This window comes from Pleurodeles waltl, chromosome 8 (assembly GCF_031143425.1).
Source record: "Pleurodeles waltl isolate 20211129_DDA chromosome 8, aPleWal1.hap1.20221129, whole genome shotgun sequence".
Taxonomy (NCBI): domain Eukaryota; kingdom Metazoa; phylum Chordata; class Amphibia; order Caudata; family Salamandridae; genus Pleurodeles; species Pleurodeles waltl.
The window spans coordinates 807298262-807325458 of record NC_090447.1 but is presented as its reverse complement, the minus strand read 5'-3'; the positions used below and the strand labels follow the sequence as shown (position 1 = coordinate 807325458).

Here is a 27197-nt window from a genome sequence, read left to right as displayed (position 1 = left end):
TACCCCAATTTTTCTCATGGTTCTTCTTGGGACCTACAAATAACACATGCAGCAGACATTCAATTTTCTCTCTTTCTCAATCTCTTTCTCTCACTCTCTCACACACACTCTCTTTCCCTCTATCTTGTTAGGGGTCCAGTGCCTGCACTAGAAGGGCAAACTTCCCTCTGAGAGCTGAAATTTTATGCTACTAGCAGATTGCTTTGGGGGTGCTAGAATAGGGTGAGAACTGTTGAGCTCTCAAGTTGTGTAGGTCAAGAAAGAGATTGTCAAATCATGTTTTGTGAGAAATCAATTCTGGCATGTCCCAAAGCAACCACATCTGATATCCTGGTTCTTAGTTCCACAGACCCTCAAACTTGGAAACAAGTACCCTTTTTGCATCTGAACCTCAAAGCAATGAGGCAGAGAAGTCCAAAGCTGATGCAGGAAGATGCAATAGGCTTGAAACTCAGAAATCATCTACACAATAAATAACACTCAATACATTATTGGCCAGTCAGTAAATGTTCTTTAAAAAGGAAAAGTACTATAAAACACAATATACAGAATTAAATATTATGCAAAAAAGGACTGTCATGACAGTTCTACCAAACATGACAGCGGGCTGTCAAACTTTTCAAAAGTTTTTTGTTTTTCAACAATTCTCAAAACTTGAATTTTTTTGGAAAAACAAAAAAAGAAATCCCCCCTCACTCTGGGACCTCTCTTCCAGAGTGTGTGGGTCAATATTATTTTTTTGGTGACAAGTTTTTTCCTGGTGGTGTCGGACAGGAAAATAAAATCTACACCATCATCCCAAAACAGGGTGGATGGTGTAAAGTCCTTCCCTTCATCTCTCAGCCCCTACTCCATCGGGCCAACAAGTAAGTATTCCATTGACAAAGCCAACTGGGGCTCTGTTGAAGGAATACTTATGGTCAGCCCGACTCCAAATGCGGCGGTGGACTGGAGGTTTAGCAGGCATGGTACTCTATTGAGTTTGTGACACAGTACCCTGTCCGTCAATCTCTAAATAAGGCCCATAATCTCCATGGGTGCATTGAAATATAGTTTGCTACATGACGACTCACAAGATAATATCTCTAAGCTCTGTAATAATAAGTTGTAAAGACACTTACTGCCCGGATACGTTTCAAGCACTTTTTCAGCCACATCCGTATTGTTTGTTTTGCAACCTCTTCTTCTATTGTGTATTCCAGCTGTTCTCTGGCAAGAAGTTCTTCCAGCTGAAGGCTTTTCCGGATATCAACTGAGCGATACGAAAGCATGCTGTAGGGCAGATGTTTGCAGAGAGGTGAGAATTTTTAAAAGTACTAAGGCACACACAGTAGGTATATGGTAGTCAGATAAGTGAATTGATAGAGTCTCCATTTTGGTAAAAATGTCTTGTCAGCCTGACATTCACATTTTAAACAAGGAGTTGAAACATTAAATTCTGATGGTTAAGCTACATCACCAACTTTGCATCCACTTTTTTAAAATTACGCGGGAGAGGCTAATTCCACCCTTGCTAAGTTTGCACTGCCCTATTGAGGCTCATTGTTTTTAGTGAATGTTATTAATTATGTTTTTTCACATTGATTACTAATTAAGAATCACTAAGGCGAGCCAGTTAGGAACTAAGGGCCAAATGTATTAAAGATCTGTTTTGCATTTCTTAAATAGCGAATTTTAAGAAATCGCTATTCAAGAAATGCAAAATGGGATGTATGAAATTTACGATTCGGTACTAGCGATTTCTTAAAATTTGCAAACACTATTACCGAATCATAAATAGAGAATGCCACTCCATTCATCCCTAAGGGACTTTAGGCCCATAGGTGCGAACGGTTTTGCATTTACGAATTTGCGAATTCCATTTAGGAATTCGCAAATTAGGTAATGCAAACCCCAGGGTACTGGGGGCCAAAGACCCCTTCTGATGCACCCCAAAAAAATATTTGCAGACATGTGAAGCACACACATGCCCTAGGGCATGTGTGCGCTACATGTCATTTTTTAATCATTTTTGAAAATGCATTTATAATGCATTTTTTAAAATTGCACATGCTTACCACCAAACTTGAGTTTGTGGTATTTGCATTTCCTAAATGCCCAAGTCGCATTTAGGAAATGCTTGATACATGTGCTTTGGAAATCGCAAATAGGAATTCCTTATTTGCAATTACCTATTTAAAGAATCGCAATTTGCGATTCTCTAAATGGGGTCACAATTTTAAGGAATCGCTATTTTAGCGATTCCTTAAAATTGCACTGCGAATGCCTTTCATACATCTTGAAAGGCATTTTTGCATTCACAAACAGCCGATTTTTGCATTTCGCACTGTTTACGAATGCAAAAAAGTTTGATACATGTGGCCCTAAAAGAAGAATAGTGTTCGTAAGGTTTAATTATGAGTTGTTTTATGTGTCTGAATGCTTCACATTTGTAACATTTAGGCCCTGATTCCGAGTCAGGCAGAGCACATTTATCCCTTGGAATTTCGCTCTTCCAAGTTCAAAGATATCGTTTTTTTCCACAGTAATTTTTCCTTGGCATGGGAGAATCAGACCTGATGTTTTGGCTGGTAATTCAAGTCAGAAAATTTGCACGAAGCTTTGGCAGCAGCAGCAGCCAGGCCTCATTCCTCACTTCATTCTGACAGGGGAAAGCATACAGTGCTCCTTGTGCCAGAAATTACCTTTGCTTCTCTCCCCTACCTTCCACATCTCGCTCCCTCATCCTTCACTCCTCTCCCTCACCCCCACCACACCCAGAATGTGTGCATTAAACACCACCAAATTGGGAATTCAGTGGGGTGTTATGGCGGAAAAACCTGTGCCATCTGGTAAGTTCCCATTCCAGGTGATTTAATTTGTAATTGAATAGTACAGGGCTGGATTTACCACTTTGTAACTGTAAATGTACATGTAAATATAAGGTTCTGCCAGTACAGCCCAGCTTGTAATCAGGGCCATAGATGGCATTGGCAGCAATAAAGTGAGTGGGCATTTTTTGGATATTTTGAGCACAAAACAAAAAAATTGTCTTGTGAACTGTTGGAAATTGGGTTACTAGTTAAGGGGATGTGAAATCCTACTCAAGCAGAAACCACAATCTCTGAGGGTGAAACATGAGCAAACCCCAAATTAATCTGTGCTTAACCCTCTGGTATCTTGGCACAAAATCAGTTCGGCTTAACTTAGAGGCAACATGAAAGGTATTTATGCAGCACTCCAAACAGTAATAAAGTGAAAACATAACAGTCAGAAGTTCAGGCTGACCATGATGGGGCGTGGGTCAGATACAGGGAACAAGATAGGCCTGCTGAACAAAATTCTGGTTTGCAGAGAATTGCAAGATCCCACATTGAAGATGTGTGTGCTGAGGTGGTTCCAAGGAAGCTGCAGTGCAGTGCTGTGGAGTCTTGCATCACCATCAAGGATATCATCAATGAGGGGCTTGTGATGTGAAGCCTGATATCGAGGATGCATCTCGCAGTTGCGATTCTGAGAAAGCTACAGTGCTGCAATGTGGGGTCCTGCATCATCATCAATGATGCCGTGGAAGAAGGACTTGTCATATGAAGGTCTACGTCAAGGATGCAAGGTGGAGTGTCAGTTTTAAGAAGGCTGCTGGCTGAGATGAGAGGTCCTGTGTCATGATGTGGTGCACATTGGCAACTCCAAAGCTAAGCTGCAAGGAGATGCATTGCACTGTGTCATTTCTGCCCACAGGACCACAGCTGAGCCGCAGAGCACCTTCAGACCCACTTCCAAAGTTCCAGGACTGGGGTGGCAACAATTGGAGGGGTAGGGACTAAAGTAGACAGAGTCCAGGTGCTGGTGGTTGGAGCCTTTTCTATACCTAAGGCTCTTATCAGGAGGCCAGCTAAGTAGCCATTGGAGTTACTCTGGGGGTCCTGGGTCCAAGATGCAGGCCCAGGCAGGAAGGCAGCAAGGCAAAAGAGAAGCAGTGCTTCTTGTAGAGTAGCACAGCAGTCCTTCTCAGTCTTCCACAGGTCCAAAGATGTACTGAAGATTTGGGTCTGAGGGTCCATTATTTATACCTGGTCCCACTTTGAAGTAGAAGAAGGTTCTGGAGGGTTCCACCCACAGAAGTGTTTGGAATATCCTGCGTCCTTACCCTGACCCAGCTTGTCTGGGGTCACAAAAACTAGTGTCAAATCCTATTTGAGTGTGCTCAGGCAATTTCTAGTGGGAGAAATGCACTAGAACCAACTGCCAGCTACACTTAGTCATGTGACTCAGGATGCAGGCAAAAAATGGGTAGAAGAAAATGCTAACTTTCTAAAAGTGGCAGTTTCAGAATTGTGACATAAAATCCACCTTTACCATTAAATAGGATCTAAATTACAACTCTATGGACATCTAACTCAACATTCCTATCTGCTCCCAATTCAAAGTTATTGCTTATTCAAAGTAATAAGGTAATACAATTTTATCTTAAGGGACAGGTGTGCCTTGCAGTACTGAACAACAAATTTAGGAGTTTTTCACTACCAGGACACATAAAAGTTACATGTAGTACCACTTTACTAGGGACTCAAATAAATTAAATGTGCTAATTTACCATGTTTAAAGGAGAGAGAACAAGCACTTTAGCGCTGCTTGGCAGTAGTAAAGTCCACAAAGTCCTAAACGCCAACAAAAACGGGTTCAGAAAACAGGAGGATGAAGGCAAAAAGTTTGCGGATGACCCTGAAGAAAGGGACAAGTCCAACAAGAACCTTTTTATATTTTTTTTAGGTTTTTGTGAACCATATAAAGACTTATCCAATGCATTCCAGCGTAAAACTAAAGCTTCATTCACATTTAAATATCAAATGACTTTTTACACAGCTGAAAAAGCTATAAGAAGCAATGGATTCAAACATAGGTTTTTGCCCCTGCGTCTTTGTTTCCTCTTTGGCACATCACTTGCATGATGCAACATAAAGGGCACAAATTATTCTGAGTTGTGCCATGGTTCACTGAAAACTCGCTTTGACACAGTTCACCATTACCATGTTGCACTCAGAACAAACCGGAGCATTACATCCAAATATGCTAAAAAATGTGCTGTCCTCAGCAGAGACGTGAACTGTGACTGGTTGCACCAGGGCTCAGAGGACCGCATTAGTGAAATAGAGAGCATGATTTGAAACCACAGCTCTGACTTTCACTGGCTCTCCCTTGTAGGTGTGTAGTGTGTTACTGCACCCGCCTTCAAGTGATGACTGCAGGGTCCCTTAAAATAGTTGTCATAATACTTTGACTTTCTCAACAAACTCCATAGTTAAAAGTCACAAATGTGTGCAATTTCTGAGTCTTGGCACCATTGCCATGACTGACCATTATGTTGTAAGACTTGAGTCAGCACCTGACAGCTGTCAAATATCCCTCTCTTGCACCACCTCCAATTTCACCTTGATCATATGTCAATGTTTTATGTCTAACACTAACTAGCATGATAAATATTTGCCAGGATATATGACGCTGGATTATGAATTTATGAATATTAACATAGATGCAAATCTGTCTGATGCCGAACTTTGAGCTATTATTTTTCTTTCTACTTACTTGAGCAATTGATTGGATACTGCATTTGTGAAGTGAAAGTTTACCACATTGTGTCTTGCTTAAATCACTACACAATAAACACTTTCACAATACATACCTGAGAACGTCATGAAATGTAACATCACCACCACTGTGCAATCGCTCCATTTCATAGCACATGTGTTTAAACAACAGTTTGTCTTTATCAAGGTCCACCTCCAGTCTTCCACGGAGAAGCCGCAAAAGAAACTTTACGCGGAACGTAGGAATCACACCCTGAAAAAATGTATATAAGTCTTCTTTATTATTATTATAGATTTAAGTCATTGTAAATTCATTATTTGCTTATAAAAGTTGCAGTCACTACTCAAATCACAAAGGAACTGATCAAACAAACCCATTTTTGGTGCAAATTGTGAATGGACCCACCCAACAACAAAACAGCCATATAACTATAGCTGGAATATGAACATAATAAGTGAGTAAATAGGGCAGCAGTTGCTGATGATCCACTCTCTGCCACTCCATAAAGGAGGCTAAGTTTTGAACAGAAAAGCACATATGTTGACCATAGTATGCACACACAAGAAAGTAGAGTCCATATGAGAAACCATCCAAAGTTTAAAAAACAAACACCTCCTTGGCGTAACCATACTTTGATCCTGATATAATACAGTATGTGGACTGTGGCAATTTCATCACCAAGGTGGTTGTCTGCCAATGAGACATTTAATTTGAACTCATTATGATTTTCAAAAGAAGAGCTAATGGCCAGGGTTAGCATGCTTGTAGACTTGAACTTTTCAGTATAAATTGAAAAGCCATGGCCATCCCGTCTAGCCCATGAGGTTTTTGAGACCTGGGTAGAAATTGTTTGCTGAGTGCAAGGCAAGAGATGGAAGAGACAGAACATATCCCTTGAAATTTTGTTGACGTAAAGGTGGACCTTGGGGCTAGAAGACTTTGTATGAAAGTTACATAATCTAGCCAATGAAAGCCTCAGAGAGAATGCACATTGGCATTCTGATGACACTGCATATTAACCCCCCAAAAATTTGAAAAGCCCTACATAGATGTTGTTCGCAAAGTCAAGCAGGGAGATCACTGCAGCCAACTGACTGAACTTACATACTTAAAAATCATCTTTTGTAGGCATACATGGTGACATCCTTAAGAAATCATTAGTAAGACTTGATCACCCATATAAGGTTATTGGTCCATCATGTATTCAAGTTTTGCCCATAGTAGAGGGGCTCGATAGTCACTCATAGCGGCTGGCCAAATGTCTTTTGGCCACAAGACTGGAAGCATGCCCACTAACAAAATATCCTCCTTATTACAGTTTAATTTCAGATAACTGGCTCACACTTATCTATTGATTTCCAGATAACGCAGAGAAAAAACCTAACCTTTTTTGTGGGTTAAGAGGATGAGCCTCACAATAATTTAAGTATCATTGGAATATTTGTAAAACTGAATGTTCCATGGGTGAAGCTGTTCAATCAGAGGTAGCTATTAAAAGAAGTATAAAGAGAAATGCATTCTACGGACTGCCAAAAATAGCTGAACTCTAGGTTGACATCTATGCACTGAGCCTTCACAGTCTGATATTCTGTGGAAAACAAATCAATCAAGAGTGTAATGTTTTTAAGCCACACTGAGCCAATCTCACATGTAAAATGGTGTAGTTGATGTCATTGAATGCCCTGGACATATCTAACTCTGACACTGCTACAAGCTGGCAATAGGCATAGGCATCTGATGTTGCTCTAGTAATGGCTTCTTTGCTACAGTGGAATCAAAGATCAGCCTGATGATATTAAAGATTATATTATCCTTAATATTGGTTATTGGAAATTGGGCTACTAGTTGGGTGGAGTGAAACTATTCAAGTAGCTACAACAATCTTTGTCAGGGTGAAACACAAGCAAACCCCAAATTAACCTTTTCTTAAGCTTCCAGTAGCTTGGTGCAATGCAGGCAGGTTTAACTTAGAGGCAATGTGTAATGTATTTATGCAGCACTTCAAACAGTAATAAAGTGAATAAAGTGAAAACACAACACAAGACAAATCCCACATCAATTTAGAAAAAGAGATTAAAATATAATAAATTATTTGAGACCAAAACCACAGAAATCCAATCAGTAAAACCAGAGCTATCCAGTTTTAAAGACTTAATTGAAAATAGTGCCTTAAAAGCACAAAGCTCCATCTGTGGTAATTTGGTCGCAACGGACAGGGGAAAAGTCAGACGTTCAGGGCAACCGCGATGAAGAGTGGGTTGGAAACAGTGACCAAAATAGGCCCTCTGAAAAAAGTACCTTAAATATTGGTCTGGGAGCGTTGTGAGATCCCGCGTTGAGCTGCATCATGCTGCTATGGTTCTGAGGAGTTGCGAGGCTGCGATGCAAGGTACTGCATCATCATCGAGGATGCTGTTGACAATGGGCTTGATGTGTGGAGGCCTGCGTTGAAATACATCTTACACATGTGGCTCCATAAAATCTGCCAGGCAGTGATGAAGAGCCCTGAGTCATCCTTAAGGATGCCATCGATGAAGGGCTGGGGATGCTGGATGCTAAGGCCTGCACTGAGCATCAGTGGTTCGGAGGAGACAAGAGACTGCGGTGTGCTGCGGCACGAGACGATGCATCGGGGATGCATCGCACAACAGTGGTTCGGAAGACGAGCTGAGAGGAGATGTGTTGCCCTGCATTGGTACTGCACACAGAACCACAGCTGGGCTTGGGGTGGACTTTTACCATTAGGAACAATGGAGTTCATGGTGGTTTCCAGCTCACATAATGTCAGGGAGAAGGCTGGGAATGACAGGCCAGAGACACCACTGACTTTTTTTCTTAGTAGGTGTACGGAGGCGATGGGATAAGGTGTCTAGGTGGAGGCTGCAAAAGATCAAGACTTTGAGAAAGTCAGAGGAATTAACTATTGACAGGCACTCTAGAGGAGTACATTAGGCATGGCGTTAACAATATTGAATGAGTCTCAGCATACAAAAGAAAGGTAACTTAGCATGGCATGCTAGTCAGCGAAGGTCAATACATGTAAGAATTATTTCTGGAAGTTTGAGGGCATTTCTGATACTATGTATGCAGGCATATGCCATTTATCTCCTGGATAGTGATAACGAGGGCAAAAGTACATGGTTGTTCCCTTGGTCTTAGCCTCACACCATTGTGCCTGTACACAGTGTGCAAGCAATTATGGCTCTGAGTCACCTCTCCTGAACTCCTCAGCATCGGCCAAATTGTATGTTCCTGATGACCTAAGCAATGTTGTGTCTACTGCACCCTCTCCTGGCCTAGTTGGTGTCCATATGTAGTCTTCAGTGAGAATGAGTGAGTAGTCTTATAACTGTGGAGTCTAGAAAGGTCCCTTGGTGGGAAAAGTGTAGATATGATCATTTGATCACAATTGGTAGGAGACTTTCAATAGATTACACTTCTGTATGATATTTGATGTGCCTACGACACACCTCCAATGCTAATGCTGCCATTCTAGGCTTACTACAGCACACTATGGTTTGTAGTGGCAGTTTCCTGACCACCCAAAGCTGGATTAGTTGTTGCCTAGCATCTCAGAGAGATGGTCCATATTTGCCCGTGATTCACAGAATGCTGCTGATGGCATTGCTGTGGGGAAGATGAGCAACAGATGAGTCCTGCATCAGGTCCACTAATTTAAATGTTGACACCTTCCTAGATGCTGGCACATGAATCTCAGTCTGAGCATACTAATGACTTTGAGTAGTGCATTGTGACTGGACATGTTCACTGGTAGATATATTCACTGGTCTTGATGGCGGGGTGATATCTTTTAAAGGGAGCTGTTGTCACCTCAGTTTATAGCCAACATGCAACCAATTCTTTCATGCTGGGCCCCAGCACAGCTATTATTCCTATCCTTTGCACTAGGTGCCATTACTTCCATTGTGGCTGTTTGAGCACTGGACATGCACAGTGATATTTAGCCTGAATGCTGACCTAAGGTTTGTTGCGATCATGCATGTGGAGAAGAGAAATGTCTAAACATCCCTGAAAATTCTATATATGGGATCCACATGCTCCCAAATTGAAAATGGAATATGGCAAATATCTTTTATTCTATTCACAACCTGCCCCTAGATAATTATTTTTGTTAAAACATTATTACATCTGGGAATGCCGAGCCAAGCTATTTAGGCAGGCAACTAAATTGTAGCACAGCACTCCATTATAGGAAGTGGAACAGATTAGGGTCCATATGTTTGCAGCCAGCTCCACTCCACTCCAGTAGAGCCACCCACAGCTTGTGCATCTGTTGAGGCTAGCATAGTCATTGGTAAGTTGTGAATACTGAGTCATACTAAACCAAGCATAATGTCTTCTTTTGTAACTTCATAGCTTCCAAAAATTGAGGAGAAACTACTTTGGTGAAAGGCCTTGAGTGCCTCCACAACTATGATCTAAATAGAGTTCTGAATGTTTTGGTCACTCACATGCCTGCAGCCCGTCAAATGGATTTCTAAACAGATTTGACTCCAACCAATGCAAAGTTAGGCATAACCACCTTTAATGTATGACACATCACCGGATGATTAATGATAGCAAAACTGGCAAAGATAGCCAGTAGCAGACAAAGGAAAGAGCCATCAGTGAAAAAATCCAAGGGATTATCCCTAGTTAGGAACATTTTTTGTTTGTTTTATGAGGTAACTGTGTGCCTTATTTCAAGACCATTCCTCCAAAACATTCTGTAGCCGACAAAACAAGTATTTGTTACAGACGACCACAAAATAATCCTCTTTAGTCATCTGAATACACAATGTCTTTTTACACGGAAAATCCGAGATCGGACAAGGTAACTCTGTAGTGTTAAAAACACACTCACATTCTGGTCCATAGTCTATATTTTAGTCACACATGATGTGTTAACGGGGGCAACATTATGAAATAAATTGATATAGTCAATATTGATCAAGACAAGCAAATTATAAGGCTCTGCAGTTCAGAGTTAGAGTACTCAAGGACATTCACAACCTTTAAATCTGAATTAGGTGTGTCAGTGTAAGTATTGCAGTGATATGTCTTGGATGTCAATCACAGTGATTTGTTGTATTGCAACAAAGACTTGCAGTAGATGTGTTATTGAAACTACTGATGTTAAAAGTGCCAACAAGTTGACCAGAGATGATTACAAAATAAAAAGCTGATTTATTTGTGTGAACACTCACATAATTTATATAAATTGACACCTAAATAGTGGATGTTATATTATTTATATATTACCTCTCGCTTATCATCTACCATATTCCATATGATTTGGTAATGTCGAAGATCATTGTAGCTTAAAAGTTGGTCTTCTTCAGTTGAGTAAAACAAGGAAAAGTTTTCCACAATTATAGCTAAAATAAAATAAATGAAATGTAACAGGTTAGTATGTTCTTGCAAATGATGCATTGTTTTCAATAAGCCACACTTTTAATTTCCAAAATGATGAACCTACTCCCAAAGACATCAACATTTAAATGAAGGGTAATATTTACATTGCACTTAAATTCCCCTGCAGTATGAGTGCCATAAAAAGACCATGAATTTTGTGAGATTTAATTGAATTGATGATTGAAGTTAAAGAAAAATGCTTTTACTGTGGGACAGAGTGGCTCTTTCAGAGTTTCGCAGGGTGGAGAAACTGCTGCTAGTTCTCTAGTCATGAAAAATTCACAGTTCTCCCTACTCATTTAGAAGAGACATAGGGGCATATATACAAGAATGTGGTGATTCATATATGATGCACCACTTTTCCTGCTCCCCCCTACGAGCACCTAACAATGCCATGGTTGCGCCGTATTTACAATATGGCACACCGTAGCGGCTGTTAGCACAAAAGCGTCAGCATTTTTGACGCTATCATGGTCCTTTGCTATATGAGCCTCAAAAATGTTGACGCTAGTGCAGCAAAGCACAGGGAGGCTTTTTGATATGTCATTTTAATGCCTACTCTGAGCAGGTGTTAGTCTTAAACTACTGTGACAGAAGAAAAATAGCACAGAAATAACACATAATTGTAGGAATGATCTCAGCCAATCATTATAAAGCACACTAAATTATTGTATCTGTCTTTCATTTTACTTACCAACAAGCAGATTTAGCATGATGTATGCAATGATGATGTAGAAAGAACAGAAATACATGAGTGCACCTGCATAATTTCCGCAATCTGTTTCCCAATACCTGCTGTTATCTGGAGTACAAAATGGAGGTTGAACCTTTTGAAAAGAAAAACAAATCCACAGTTCTTTATCCGGTGAATCTAGAAGAACCGTCTGCAAAAGCAACATCACAATTTATAATGCATTTGTTTTTAACTCCAACCATTCTGTCAAGTGTATTAACATTTGGTGGTTAATCTGCTCTGACACTTTTCACCCAAAGCATTCTTAGCAAGTGCCAGTTGTCTTTGCACATGGAAGAAATAATGATTATTTTCTTGTCAACATGACGGTATCCAAATGCTTGAAGTCAAGACTGGGCTGCAAAAACCACTTTAAGATCACTGGCTTTGAGTGAGACTCACACATTGATTTTGTGTTGAGCTCTCACTCATAAAATGTAAAATCTAACACATAGTGACAAGGGAGGGAAACTTGGTCAAACTGCTGGAAATTCTAATTGTGGTACCGGGGATCCAGGTTCGAAACCAGGCCTTGGTTCAAGATCCTGTGATTGTGTACAAGAAACCCATAAAAACACAGTAGCATCTGAATCACCCTACATAAAACTACAAAAAAGGAATAAACTTTACATATAATTCTAGTCAGAGCTTTGCAGTATACATAGGAGCAGGAGAGCCTTCAGAAACACTACCTCTACCGGGGGTCCCATTAGTTGACAGCATCTTCCACTTTGGACACTTTGCACTGCTATTCCATTACTTTTGGAAGCCATAATCCTATATTAGTGATGTCTCTGTAACATGTTCTCCACTCCTTACCATCCACAAACCAATGGGCTTGTTGAGAGATTCAACAAGACCCTCAAAGCCATGAACAAAGGTCAACCTGAGGCCTTGAGGAAAAAGTGGGATATCCTCTTGCCATGCCTGTTGTTTACCTAGAGGGAGGTACCACAGAAGGGAGTGGGCTTTAACCCCTTTGTGATTCTGTATGGGCACCCTGTCAGAGGACCTCTGAATTTGTCATTGAAGGTTGGGAGCAAGCTCCCAGTAAGATCCCCCAATAGGTAGTAAGCTACATGCTGGCCTTCAGGAGCCAAATGGCTAAGTTGTGGAAGCAAGCTTCTGACAACTTGGAAGGCAGCCAGGCTGTGATGAAAGAGTGGTATTACCAGAATTCTACCAGTGTGGAAGTTCAGCCTGGGCAGAAAGTGTGGGTTATGGTACCTGTGTAACCTGTGGCCCTTAAGGACAGCTGGACTGTGCCCTATGAGGTGATTGAGAGGAATGGCATGGACATCTACCCAGTGGACCTTCAGGCTCCTAGGCAACCCCTAAGGGGGCTCCATATCAATTACCTCAAACCCCACTTTGATAGGTCTGAGCTCAGTATGCTGTGGGTGACAGATGGAGGAGATGAAGAAGAGAGTGAGCTTCTCCCTGACCTCTTAGACTCCATGGCAAAGGATGGGTCTGTGGGAGGAGTGATAATTCCCCGCTCTGACTTCTGAGCAGCAGAGTGACTGTTGTCAAGTGTTGGAACAGTTTGCCTCACTGTTCTCTTTACTCTGGTATTACCCACCTTTATACCCATGATGTGGACACAGGGAACAACCTCCCTGTCAAAAATAAGTGTTAAAGGTTGACATATAAGGTGAGGGAAAGCCTTAAGAGTGAAGTCTCTGAAATGCTGAAGTTGTGGGTGAAAGAATCGTCTAGTAGCCCTTGGTCCAGTCCTGTGGTTCGGGTACCAAAAGCTGTTGCACCAGGCACCACACCTGAACTGAGGTGCTGTCTGGATTACAAAGGGATAAATCTTGTGACCAAGACAGATGCTCATCCCATCCCCCGGGCTGATGAGCAGATTGACCAGTTAGAGGCTGCTCAGCATTTGAATGCCTTTGATCTCAGGGTACTGGCAGATTGCCCTAACAGACGGTGTCAAAGAAAGACCAGACTTCACTCCCGAGGGCCATTACCAATTTTGTGTAATGCTCTTTGGTCTCAAAAATGCTCCTGCCACATTACAGAGGTTGGTGAACTAGGCTGGTATAGAGGCCTTCTCAGCTGCATATCTGGATGCTGTCTTCAGTAACACCTGGAAGGACCATCTCTTTCACCTCCCGGAAATGTTTCAGGCCTTGCAAGAGGGAGGCCTCACTATCTAGGCCTTCAGGTGCCAGATAGGGAAGGGGTCTTTGGTGTACTTGGGACACCTGGTGGGCCGGGATTAAGGTGCAGTCCCTCCAGGTCAAGATAGAGACTATCATGACCTGCCTCCCCCTCCAGACCCTGACAAAGGTCAGGCCATTCTTGGGTCTCACTGGGTACTACAGAAGGTTTGTCAAGGCAACATTGTTGCTCCCTTGACAGAGATGACTTCTAAGAAGCAGCTCAGAATTGTGGTTTGTACAGAGGCATGTCAAAAATCATGTAAGTTCTTAAAGGTCCCCACATGCACAGCTCCTGTGCTTAAGGCCCCTGACTTTTCCAAGGAGTTTATCATTCAGACAGATGCCTCAGAGCATGGTATAGGGGCAATTTTATCACAGCTCAATGAAATAGGCCTGGGCCAACCTGTAGCCTTCACCTCCAGGTGATTACGTCCCCAGGAACAGAGGTGGAGTGCTATCGAGAGGGAAGCTTTTGCTGGGGATTGGGCCCTGAAGAAGTTGAGGCCATACCTGTTTGGTGCTCACTTTCTGATCCAGACTGACCCCAGGTCCCTCAGGTGGCCCATGCCACGACAGGTGAAAATCCAAAACTGTTGAGGTGGTTGCTTTCCCTATAGGGTATGGACTTCAGGGTGGAGCACAGACCTTTGGTAGATCACACCAATGGTGATGGTCTATCCAGGATTTTCATTCTTAGATATGTAAACTGCATAAAGGTTGGGTAGTTCTCCCCACTTTCAGTGGGATAGGGGGGCCCATGTTAGACCAGGCATCCTTAGGGTGGTCTTACCTCAGACTTTTTGCCTTTCACCGCCTGTTTTGTTGCTGTATCTTTTTGTTGCCTTGGGACTCTGAACACTTTATCACTGCTAACCAGTGCTAAAGTGCATATGCTCCTCCCCTAAACATGGTAACATTGGTGTATCCATGACTGGCATATGTAATTCATCTGTAAGTCTCTCATGAATTGGTATACCCTACACCAAGGGCATGTGAATTAAATGATACTAGTGGGCCTGCAGCACTGATTGTGCCACTCATCCAATTAGCCCTCATGTCTCAGGCCTTCCACTGCAGAGCCTATGTGTGCAGTTTCAATGCCACTTCAACTTGGCAGTGACAACCTCTTGCCAAGCCTTAAACCTCTCTTTTTTTACATATAAATCACCCCTGCGATAGGCCCTAGATAGCTCATAGGGCAGGGTGCCATGTAAGCAAAAAACAGCACATGTACTTTTAAGTTTTACATGTCCTGGTAATGAAAAGCTCCCAAGGCCTTCTCCTCACATAGGCTAGCATTGGGAATTCCTTAATATCATTTTAAGCTGTAATTCATGATCAGAAAGGAGTAGCTGCATCATGTTTCATATAATTGGAATGGTAATAATATATCGTCTTTACTGCTAGCACAACACTGTTCAACTCCCACAGGCCGGAGAAGCCTGAGTGAGACACCGGCTCTCCCCACATCCAAGCAGGCTTGTCAACAGCATCTATTTTCCAAGGTATTCAGTGGGTGGGGACCCACAGGGTGATTGATCCCAGCTCTCACCTCCCCCTCTCTCCAACACGCGTCTCTATTGACCTAACTAACTCGGTCTAATTACCAGATTCACCCACAAAACTGACAGCAATGTGTATTTACTACAGTGGAAACAATGATAACTGGAACCGAGCCACTAAAGATTTTCTAAAGCACTGATTTTGCATCTACTAATTTAAAATTGATATCTCATGGTCTATTGAGAAGATTTTTGTTGTTTTGATCAGATTTTATTCAGATAAAGATCTCCTATTTTTCAAAGCCAGTGTGGAGTCTTTCTGTGGTGTTTTCATTGTGTTACTGTGTGAGCGTATTGCACAGATACTTCACAAATTGCCTCTTAAGTTAAGCCTGCCTGCTCTCTGCCAAACTACCAGAGGGTGAGCACAGGTTAATGTAATTGTGTATCTAACTTAGTGTGACTAGGGTGGTGGTCACTGCTTGAACAGAGCACATACTGACAACCAGGAACCCCATTTCTAACACCCCCATAATTAGGCATTTCAAGGCACCTGTGTTTTCCATAGACTGCTAGTACCTTAGTATAAAAGGGCGCAATCCCTCACTCCGATAAAAATCAGGAATTAGGGTGTCATTACAACCCTGGCGGACGGTGTTAAAGCAGTGGAAATACCGCAAACAGGCCGGCGGACAAAAAAAGGGAATTATGACCCTGGCGGAAACCGCCAACAAAGACAGCCAATTTAACACTTTGCCCGCCACGGCGGTACAGACAAGCAGCGCGGCGGTCACCGCCAACAGACAGGCGGAACACAATGTACCGCCCACACTATTACAACCCGCCAAACCGCCACCTTTTCCGGGGAGGATTCACCGTGGATAAAAACACGGCGGAAACAGCTATTGCTATGGGAAAACGCTCACCTGAACATATCCCACGAGGAATCCATGGAGCCGGAACTCCAAATACTCCCTGCCCTTGTGTTTCTGCTCCTCTATGACCAACAGCTACGTAGGTGCCAAAGACAACGGTGAGTTCTGCACCTACGACATGGGGGAAGGGGGAGGCAAAAGTTAGGGGGACACCCACCAAACACCCCCACCCCCACCCTCGCATACTACAACATACACACCAATGCATTCACCAAAAATCACAGTAACAACCCACAATCCCCCCGGAAGAATGAAAACACAAAGCGAAAATCGGTCAAACAATGTAATGTGCCAATATACATGTCATACAAAAATATACAGATATATATTTGAAAATCAGTCATAATTATATACAAGACGAGAAGTAGTGCAGATATGTACATAACAATGTCCGTGCACCATCAGTCCAAAAACGCATGGGCGAGGCCCACAAACGATACCTGACCACAATCGGAGAGAACACTGCCGGGGCATCAGATAGAAATACTACAGGCACCTCAGGGGGAAGGGAAGAGGGGCACCTCAGCCGGATTACTGCAAAGGCAGATCCACAACGGGGCTCCATGCCCATTTATGCCATCCTGGGGAGTGCAAAGCCACAGTCTCTCAAGTCTCTACAGTGGGTGGGTTGCCCACTGTGCCATCCTGGGGAGTGCAAAGCCACAGTCTCTCAAGTCTCTACAGTGGGTGGGTTGCCCACTGTGCCATCCTGGGGAGTGCAAAGCCACAGTCTCATAAGTATCTACAGTGGGTGGTTTGCCCACTGTGCCATCCTGGGGAGTGCAAAGCCACAGTCTCCCAAGTCTCTACAGTGGGTGGTTTGCCCACTGTGCCATCCTTGGGAGTGCAAAGCCACAGTCTCTCAAGTCTCTACAGTGGGTGGGTTGCCTACTGTGCCATCCTGGGGAATGCAAAGCCACAGTCTCCCAAGTTGATGCAGGTCTCTACTGGTACTGAGGGTGACTGGTGCCCAGACTGGATGAGTCTCCCTGTGAAAGGTCGTGTCCTGTCACTGTCCCAGCTGCACATGGGATAAGGATGCCTGATGTGGCGGTCCATTCATTCGTACCCGGTGCTTGCCCAGTGCAGCGGTGCTTTGCCATGGCGGTCTTTGCCCTGTTCAGCGGTGCTTTGCCATGGCAGTCTTTGCCCTGTTCAGCGGTGCTTTGCTTTGGCGGTCTTTGCCCTGTTTAGCGGTGCTTTGCCATGGCGGTCTTTGCCCTGTTCAGCGGTGCCTTGACATGGCGGTCTTTTCCCTGTTCAGCGGTGCTTTGCCATGGCGGTCTTTGCCCTGTTCAGCGGTGCTTTGCCATGGCGGTCTTTGCCCTGTTCAGCGGTGCCTTGACATGGCGATTCAGGACTGTTCAGCGGTGCCTTGACATGGCGGTTCTGATAAGGACATTGGTGTGTGGCATGACGTTTCATCATTGCCCAGCGGGGCTGTGGCAGCCGGGGCCCTCCAGGGCACTGACTCCGGCGGTGGCGGTGGTCTCCTGACCAGTGACAATACTTGGGCCCTCTTGGGCTGTGACTCTGGCGGTGGTCTCCTGACCAGTGACCATACTTGGGCCCTCCTGGGCTGTGACTCTGGCGGTGGTCTCCTGACCAGTGACGATACTTGGGCCCTCCTGGGCACTGACTCTGGCGGTGGTCTCCTGACCAGTGACGATACTTGGGCCCTCCTGGGCTGTGACTCGGCGGTGGTCTCCTGACCAGTGACAATACTTGGGCCCTTCTGGGCTGTGACTCTGGCGGTGGTCTCCTGACCAGTGACGATACTTGGGCCCTCCTGGGCTGTGACTCTGGCGGTGGTCTCTGGACCAGTGACGATACTTGGGCCCTCCTGGGCACTGACTCCGGCGGTGGTCTCCAGACCAGTGACGATACTTGGGCCCTCCTGGGCTGTGACTCAGGAGGTGGTCTCCTGACCAGTGACGATATTTGGGCCCTCCTGGGCACTGACTCTGGCGGTGGTCTCCTGACCAGTGACGATACTTGGGCCCTCCTGGGCTGTGACTCTGGCGGTGGTCTCCGGACAAATGACGATACTTGGGCCCTCCTGGGCTGTGACCCTGGCAGTGGTCTCCGGACCAGTGACGACGGTGCTGGCGGTTGTGTTTCGACCGCCGGAAATGATGGCGCCCTTCTCCGCCGTGACACTCACAACAGGCTGGGGAGACTTCCTCTGGCCCTTCCCCACCTTTGGTGGAGTCACAGCTGACTCTCCAATCCCCTTGGAACCCATGTCAGTTGTTTTCCCACCAGGAGTCTTAACACGGTCCCGTCGTCCACTCTCCAATTTTATAGCCTTTACAGGGGGGTGGGCTGCCAGTGCCTTGGCTCTGGGTCCTACTGCCTGCCCTGGTGGCCGGTGCACTCCACAAACCTTGAACAGGCACCACTGGTATTGGAGGCTTTTTGGCTGAGGTGCTACGACGGGACTGATGAATTGGAGGGGGGGGGGTCAAAAAGGTCAACTTTACAGAGGGACAGTTTCTGACGAACACTGGGATGGGTAGCTGGAGGGGGTCTGGGAGTGGAGGAAGAGGAGGTGGTTGTAGGAGGTGTCACTTTAGCTGTTTTGGGTGCAGGTGCAGGTGCTGGAGGCTGTCATGAGGTGGATGGATGTTGGGTGAGTGATTGCCGGCGTTTGTGTACTTTGGGAGGGGGCGTCACAGACACACTGAGAGAGGACACAGGGGACATGTAAATGGCAGTGGAGGTGGTGAGTGCAGGTGAGCGGCTTGTGGTGCTGGGTGTCCTGGTGCGATTCATGGTGCCTGTAGATGTGGTGCATGCAGGTGTGTGTGTAGACGAGACTGGAGGGAGGAGGGAGAAGAGGAGGAGAGGGACACAGTGGAGGCAGTGGATGTTGTTGTGTCTGTATGTGGCTGAGGCTTGCGTGAGTGCCTGTGGTGTGTGTGGTGCCTATGTTTGCTTGAGCTACTTGTGTGTGTTGACTTGTGTGCATGCTGGTCTGTAGGTGTGCTTGGGATGGGCTGGGGTACAGGAGATTTGGTCTGGGTGGAGGAAGTTGGAGGGGGAGGCTAGACACAGGGACAATGGCTGCCATCAGTGCTGAGGCCAGAGATTGCAGGGTTCGCTGAAGGACAGCCTGACCAGAATGAATGCCCTCCAGGAATGCATTACCGTGTTGCAACTCTCGTTCTACACCCTGGATGGCATTCACAATGGTAGACTGCCCAACAGTGAATGACCTGAGGAGGTCAATGGCCTCCTCACTGAGGGCAGCAGGGGTGACTGGGGCAGGGCCTGAGGTGCCTGGGGCAAAGGTGATGCCCACCCTCCTGGGTGAGCGGGCACGGGGCGAATGCTGAGGGGCTGCTGGGAGGGCGGGGCTGGTAGGGGAGGTGGCGGCTGTACCTGTAGAGGTGGGGGGCACAGATGGTGCCGCCACCACAAGGGAGCCCACATCGTCGAACGAGTCCGTGTCGCTGCTTGGTGATCCGGTGGCCGACGTGAAGCTCCCCTCGCCCTCCGTCCCACTGGTGCATTCAGAGTCCGTGGTGTGGCCCTCCATGGCCATGTGGGATGCAGCTCCCTCGTGCTCCGGTGCCACTGTACCTCCGCCTGTTGATTCTGATGTACAAAAGGACAGGGAGAGCAGAAAAAGGGGGGGAGACATAAAAAAGAGAGTTTTAGTGCATGGCATACCGCTGGCGGACAAGACAAACGCAGCTGCCCCCTGCATTATGCCGTGCTCCTGCCCTCAGCACATGCAATTTCTGGAATATGGCGTATATGGCAATGGTGGACATCTGCGCACATGGATGCCACAGGGGCAACTATACCTCGACTTGGCACTCTGCTGAGGTGGGGTAGAGTGCCACATGGCCTACATTACGGAGTGGCCTTGCCTACCTAACTCACCCTGGCCTAGGGACACCCACAGCCCACCTCCCCCACCCAGACACCTCCACTGCACGCAATGTCCGCAGAATGAGAGTGTACTCACCCCCTTGTGTCTGCTGTGATGCCCTCAAGCGCCCATCCAACTCCGGGTAGGCCACCGCCAGGATCCGGAACATCAGGGGGGTCATGGTGTGACGGGCACCCCTCCCACGTTTGGAGGCCATCCCCAGCTGAGCCTCCGCCGTCTTCTTGCTGCAGCGGCGAATGTCCTCCCATCTCTTACAGCAGTGGGTGCCCCGTCTCTGGTGGGCCCCCAGGGTCCGGACCTCCTTGGCGATGGCACACCAGATGTCCCTCTTCTGGTGGTGGGCACTGACCTACATGACATGCACAAGGGAAGAGGAACAGTCATTACCAAATGCACCGTCGTTGTGAGTGGCCCCCTCCCTACTCTGCCCATTTGGCCCATTCATTCACATGCATTAATGTTCTCTGAACTCTGCCCCCTTCCCTCTTCCAACCAGCCCTCTCCACCCAGGCCTAGCCCATACAACGTGCTCCCTGTGTACTAACCTGTTGGTCTGGAGGACCGTAGAGTAGCGTGTACTGGGGAGGACCCCATCCACGAGTTTCTCCAACTCCTGTGCAGTGAAGGCAGGGACCCTTTCCCCAGACGCAGCAGCCATTGTCGCTTCCAGACCGAGGTCACAGCAGCACTTGCAGTGTAGGTCCTCTCCTGTCGAAGGTCAGGTATCTAGTGATTGAACAGATAGAAAATGGCGGTCACGTCCGCGGCGGTGACGTCCGCGGCGGTGCGCATCATCACCGCCAGCGCACCTGTTCATTGGCTCATGGGACCCATAGGGTCCAATGTTAACCAATGCAGCATTGCGCCGCGGTCTACGACCGCCTACCGCGACGGTGTGCAACGCCAGCGCAGTTACCCCACAATCCCATTGTCCCAGTTTAGAGGTCAGGCAGCCGCCATTTCAGGGGCCCACATGGCTTCATTTACTACTGCGTCTCACATAGCTAGGCCTACACTCAACACACATGCAGGAAGGGTTTTGTGAGTGGTGTAGTCTTGTGTGTAACTGTGGGTACATACCTGGAGGAATAATGACTGGTTCTTCGCTGTTGTCGTTCGTAGGCACCGTCTGCTGGGACATATGAGAAGATGGCGGAATCCTCCGATGTACCGACCACTGGTGGACCTGTTGACAATGAAAGAGAGACACGTCATCGTCACCTACCGGTTTGACCGTGCCACAATCCAGGAACTATGTACCCAGTTGGAGCCAGACCTGATGTCACCAATCCGCCATCCGACTGGAATCCCCCCTGACGTGCAGGTGCTGTCAGTGCTCCATTTCCTTGCAAGTGGGTCATTTCAGACAACAGTGGCCATGGCATCAGGGATGTCCCAGCCTATGTTTTCCAACGTGTTGTCCAGAGAGTTGTCTGCCCTGCTGAAACACGTAAGGAGATACATCATTTTCCCTCAGGTGGAGGATTTGCCTACAGTGAAAGGTGACTTCTATGCCCTTGGACATATCCCCAACATCATAGGTGCTATTGATGGGACCTATGTAGCTCTGGTCCCCCCCCCACAGGAGTGAACAGGTGTACAGGTACCGGAAGAGTTATCCTTCCATGAATGTCCAGATGGTCTGTTTGGCAGACCAGTACATCTCGCAAGTAAATGCTATGTTCCCTGGCTCAGTGCATGACGCCTACATCCTGCGGAATAGCAGCATCCCTGATATGATGGGTCAACTCCAGAGGCACCGTGTATGGCTATTGGGGGACTCTGGTTACCCCAACCTGTCCTGGCTATTGACCCCAGTGAGGAATCCCAGGACCAGGGCAGAGGAACGGTACAATGAGGCCCATGGGCGGACAAGGAGGGTGATCGAACGCACCTTCGGCCTCCTGAAGGCCAGGTTCAGGTGCCTCCATATGACAGGTGGATCCCTATTCTACTCACCGAAGAAGGTGTGCAACTTCATCATCGCCTGCTCCATGCTCCATAATTTGGCTTTGCGACGCCAGGCGCCTTTTCTGCAGGAGGATGATCCCGATGACGGTGTTGTAGCAGCTGTGGAGCCTGTGGACAGTGATGAGGATGAAGCTGAGGAAGAAGACAACGACAACAGGGAGTCAGTCATACAGCAATATTTCCAGTGACACACAGGTGAGAACATTTTCATTATTAGCATTACATTAACTTTCACACGTCTACCTCTATCCTGTTTTTCGATTTAAATCACTATTTGGTTACTGAGTTGTACCCTTCCATTACAGTTTCACAGGTGTGGCTACCTACGTGTCAACTGCTTGCATCCTTCAAGGGCTTGTGATGTGTGACATAGGTATGTTAGCTTTACAATGGTACACCCATTATGACACTGTCATTGATAGTACATTTTTACTAAATCACAGACTGACTCAAGATTGTTTTGTGTTTTAAGGGTGTTTATTGAAGTGCTCAGAAATGGGAAGGGGTTGTAAAATGAGGATGGGTGATGGCGGAGGAATGTCCATGGCAGAGTCCAGTCTATTGGTCACACAGGTGCACTGCCCATCTGGGCATAGGAAGTGGAGCTGGGGCAGTTTAAGTATGGACAGGGTAACAAAGTGGGACAGTAGGAGGACAAACAGGGTGGTCTCATTTCCTGGCGGGGGTCTTGCCATCTTGCTCTGTTCTGTTCCTGGATCTCAGGGACCGCTTGCGTGGTGGTTGTCCGTCTGCAGGGGGTGGGGTGCTGGTGTGTTGGTCCTGTGGTGGGGCGTCCTGTCCACTAGCGCCGGCGGAGGTGGTGGGCAGTTCATCATCCTGGCTAGTGTCAGGGGCCCCTTGGAGTGCCACGGTGTCCCTCATGGTCTGCTGTATGTCCTTCAGCACCCCTACGATGGTGCCCAGGGCAGAGCTGATGGTCCTGAGCTCCTCCCTAAACCCCATATACAGTTCGTCCTGCAGGCGCAGGGTCTCCTGAAACTTGTCCAGGACCGTGGCCATCGTCTCCTGGGAGTGGTGGTATGCTCCCATGATGGAGGATAGGGCCTTGTGGAGAGTGGGTTCCCTTGGCCTGTCCGGCCCCTGTCGCACAGCAGCCCTCCCAGTTCCCCTGTGTTCCTGTGCCTCCGTCCCCTGGACCGTGTGCCCACTACCACTGCCCCCAGGTCCCTGTTGTTGTTGGGGTGTTGGGTTACCCTGGGTGCCCTGTAGTGGTGGACACACCGCTGATTGACCGAGGTTTGGGCCAGCTGGGTGGGTGCTGTGCTGGTGTTACCAGAGGGTGGAAGGTCAGTGTTGGGCTGTGCCTGTGCAAGGGGAACCGACTGTCCCGAGGCCCACGATGGTCCGGGCTGGTCATCAGGATCCAGTAGGGCAGAGCTGCTCTCGTCACTGTGGGCCTCTTCTGGGGGTGGAGTGGTGTTGTCTGTACCCTCTGGTGTGGTGACGGTCCTTCGGGTTCCTTCAGGGGCATAAGAGCTAGATTATTGCACGTGTGTGTGTAATGGTGTGCAATGGGTGGGTGACCTTGTACCCCAGTGCAAGCATTCCTGTGTGTGGGGTTGTGTGGTGATGGTTGGGGGGGTTTACTGGGTATGTGCAGTGGGCATGCTTTAGTGAGGGGTGCCCATGCTTAGTTGTGTCATGCAGGGCTTGGTGTTGGGATGGGTGGTTTGTGATATTAGTACATTAGTGAGGAGTTGCAGTGATAGGGGAGGGGGTGTGTGATAGCATGCAGGTAGGGTGGGGGATATGATAGTTAAGAATTGACTTACCAGTGTCCCATCCTCCACCGACTTCTGCGAGGCCCTCAGGATGCAAGATGGTCAAGACTTGCTCCTCCCATGTTGTTAGTTGTGGGGGAGGAGGTGGGGGTCCGCCGCCAGTCTGCTGTACCACGATGTTGTGCCTGGAGACCGTTGAATGCACCTTCCCCCGTAGGTCGTTCCACCTCTTCCTGATGTCCTCCCTATTTCTTGGGTGCTGTCCCACGGCGTTGACCCTGTCCACTATTCTGCGCCATAACTCCATCTTCCTGGCTATTGGTGTGTGCTGTACCTGTGAGCCAAATAGCTGTGGCTCTACCCGTAGGATTTCCTCCACCATGACCCTGAGTTCCTCCTCGGAGAAGCGGGGGTGTTTTTGGCGTGACATGGGGTGGTGTGGGTGATGTGTGGGGTGGTGTATGTGGTGATGGTTGTGGTGAGTGTAGTGGTGTGTGGTGTTTTGTGCGTGGATGTTGTGTGGGTGATGGTGTTGTGTGCCTCTGTGTAGTGGGGTTGTCTATTCTGTGCTCTCTCTCTGTCGCCTTCGTCTGTAATTTTTGTTCGTAGGGGTTTGTGGGTGATGTGGGTGTGTGTTTTATATTGTATTGGGTGTGTGGGAGTGTTGTTTGTATGTGTGTCAGGTGTGTGTATTTGTAATTGTCCAATGTGGTGGTGTTTTGGAGATGTGTGTGTATTTTGAGCACGGCGGTGTGTACCACCAATGGAATACCGCGGTTGAAAGACCGCCGCATGGATTCGTGGGTCGTAATAGCATGGGCGTGTTTCTGTTGGCGTGGAGGTGGAGGATTCGTTTCCGCCAGTTTATCACTGACCTTTGGTGTGGCGGTCTTGTGTGGGTGTCTGAATTTCGGCGGATTCCAAGATGTGTGTCATAATAGCTGTGGCGGAATACCGCCGCAGCGGCTGTGTATTGGCGGTCTTCTGCACGGCGGTAAGCGCCTTTTACCGCCAATGTTGTAATGACCCCCTTAGTTTGCAATATGCTATATTCACTCATTATCATAATTTATTTTGGCATATTGATGATTCTATGGGAAATACGCACAAGTCATTATTATAGCAAAAGTGTGTAAACAAATGTGTATGTTGAATCCACATCCCACAGCTTCATGGAGGCCATTTGAGCAAATGTATCTGTCCCAAGAGGGCCATCTAGTTACTACTTGAGAAGTCACTGAGGAGTTCCATGGTCATACAGAGGAACAAGGCCGAATGTCGAGTTCCTTTATAAGGTTATGGAACTCCGAGCTGAGTTGTAATATCCCTAGCATAAAGGGCAGGGTGCACTTTATCCCTTATAATACATGGTCACACCATCACCTTTCCCACAAATAACTTAAATCCTTGGTGCGTAGCTCTTTCATATGAAAGAGGCAGCATTTTTACAAACATGAAGAATGAAAATTAAAATCACTAGTGCAAAATTAAACACATTAAAAAAAGTTGTTAGCTAATTGTTGAAAAAATATATTAGAAGCATTTATATAGCTTGACCTGACATCCTTGGTCTGTTATTCCCCCAAAACGTTTGCCTTTATGACTCTCTTACTTTGCTGAACTTGTTTAGGTTAGTATTAAGACTCTGGGCACTTTAACCCTGCTAACTCTGCTAAGCAATGCTAAAGGGCTTGTGCTCTCTCTTAAAACATGGTCGACTTAGCCTACACCTAACTGGCACATTTAATTTACATGTAAGTACCTAGTAAATGGCACCACTTGTAACCTGGGCCATTAGCTTAAACACTGCTAGTAGGCCTAAAGCACTCATTTTGCCAACCACTAAGTACCCTTGTAAAACATGTCTCCAGCATGCCACTGCAGCCTGAAGAGCAGTTTTAAGCCATTCTGACCTGGCAAAGTAAACCTGTTTGCCAGTCCAAAACCTTCTTTTTTTTATACCTATAAGACACCCCTATGATCGGCCCTAAAGGCTCATAGGGCAGGGTGCACAGTATTTAAAATATAGGAGAAATGGGTTTACTTTTTACATGTCTTGGCAGTGAAAAAGTACTAAGGTAATTTTTCACTGTTGTAGGTCTTATTTCTTTGATGTGCTAACACTGCGTTGACTTATTACATCTCATAAGTGCTAACTTCAGATTGGGAACAGATAGGTAAATTATGTTGACACTGAAGTGAATTGTAATTCAAAACCCATTCTTGGCAAAGTTGGATTTTACAATACAATCTGGAAAATACCACTTTTAAAAAGTTAGCATTTTCCTGCCCAAATCAACAGTGCCTTTCTGTCAGTATCCTGGGTTTGGTTGTGTATTGCTTCCAGCCAGTGAGACCAAGGAAGCCTAGGGGTGTGTGTGTATATGTATGTATATATGTGTGTGTGCATGTATATGTGTGTATATGTATATATATATATATATATGTATATATATATATACACACATATATATATAGATATAAATTATACCTACTGGCGGTTGCCAGTAGGCAGTGATAGTTAGGACCATGTTTCCATTGAAAAAATTTTTTTTGACTTGCCTCTATCTTTGGTGCCATTTGACGAATCTTCACAAAATATTCCCAAAAAGTGCGCCTGAGTAGCTTGTTGTACATGGAAAGTTTCGGGGTGATCCGTCAAGCGGGGGCAGAGAAAAGGTGGGGGTTAAGAAAAGTGTGTTTCCTATTATTATTCCCATAAGTATTTTAGACACAACTACAGCCCGAACAGCTGGATGGAATTACACGAAATTTGGTCCAGAAAGAGTGCTTTTTGTTATTTGGTGTAAATCCGTTTGGTAGTTTTTGAGATATTAAAGGAAAGAGAAATATAGATATCTAGAGGTGCGAAGGGTTCATGAATAATAACAAGCTTGTGCAAGGAAATGGAGAGCTCTGATTGGCTGCCAACACTTCAACCAGGAAGTGGTGGCAGACATCTTGAGACTCAGCTTCCAAGTCCCACAAAAAAAGAGAACAAAAAATAGAAAAGGGGCCAGGGCAGGGACACCCTGACCCCTTAGCTCTTGTGCTACGGTCCCAGAGGGACCCCGAAGGGCAAAAAGGAAAAAAAAAATGTTTGTTACATTTTTTGTTACAAATTTGTGGTGGATTAGTGAATTCACTGCAAAATTTTGAAGAAGAAAAAAACAAGTTTGGGCTCCCATGCTTGTTTTTAATGAAGCCCACCCTCCCTCAGTTGGGCCAGGTCCCGGGGGCATGTCAAAAATAAGGA

General features: G+C 46.2%; 1 protein-coding gene across 1 annotated transcript in view; it reads right to left on the bottom strand.

Moving 5' to 3' along the window:
• Nucleotides 1-27197, bottom strand: part of NALCN (sodium leak channel, non-selective) — a 2264872-nt gene that overhangs the window by 19283 nt on the left and 2218392 nt on the right. The window contains exons 37-40 of the mRNA XM_069205064.1: nt 11678-11810; nt 10831-10946; nt 5663-5820; nt 1122-1272 (exon numbers count right to left, since the gene is read on the bottom strand). Of these exons, the coding sequence (XP_069061165.1) occupies nt 1122-1272; nt 5663-5820; nt 10831-10946; nt 11678-11810 (558 nt within the window). The remainder of the gene's footprint in view (nt 1-1121; nt 1273-5662; nt 5821-10830; nt 10947-11677; nt 11811-27197) is intronic.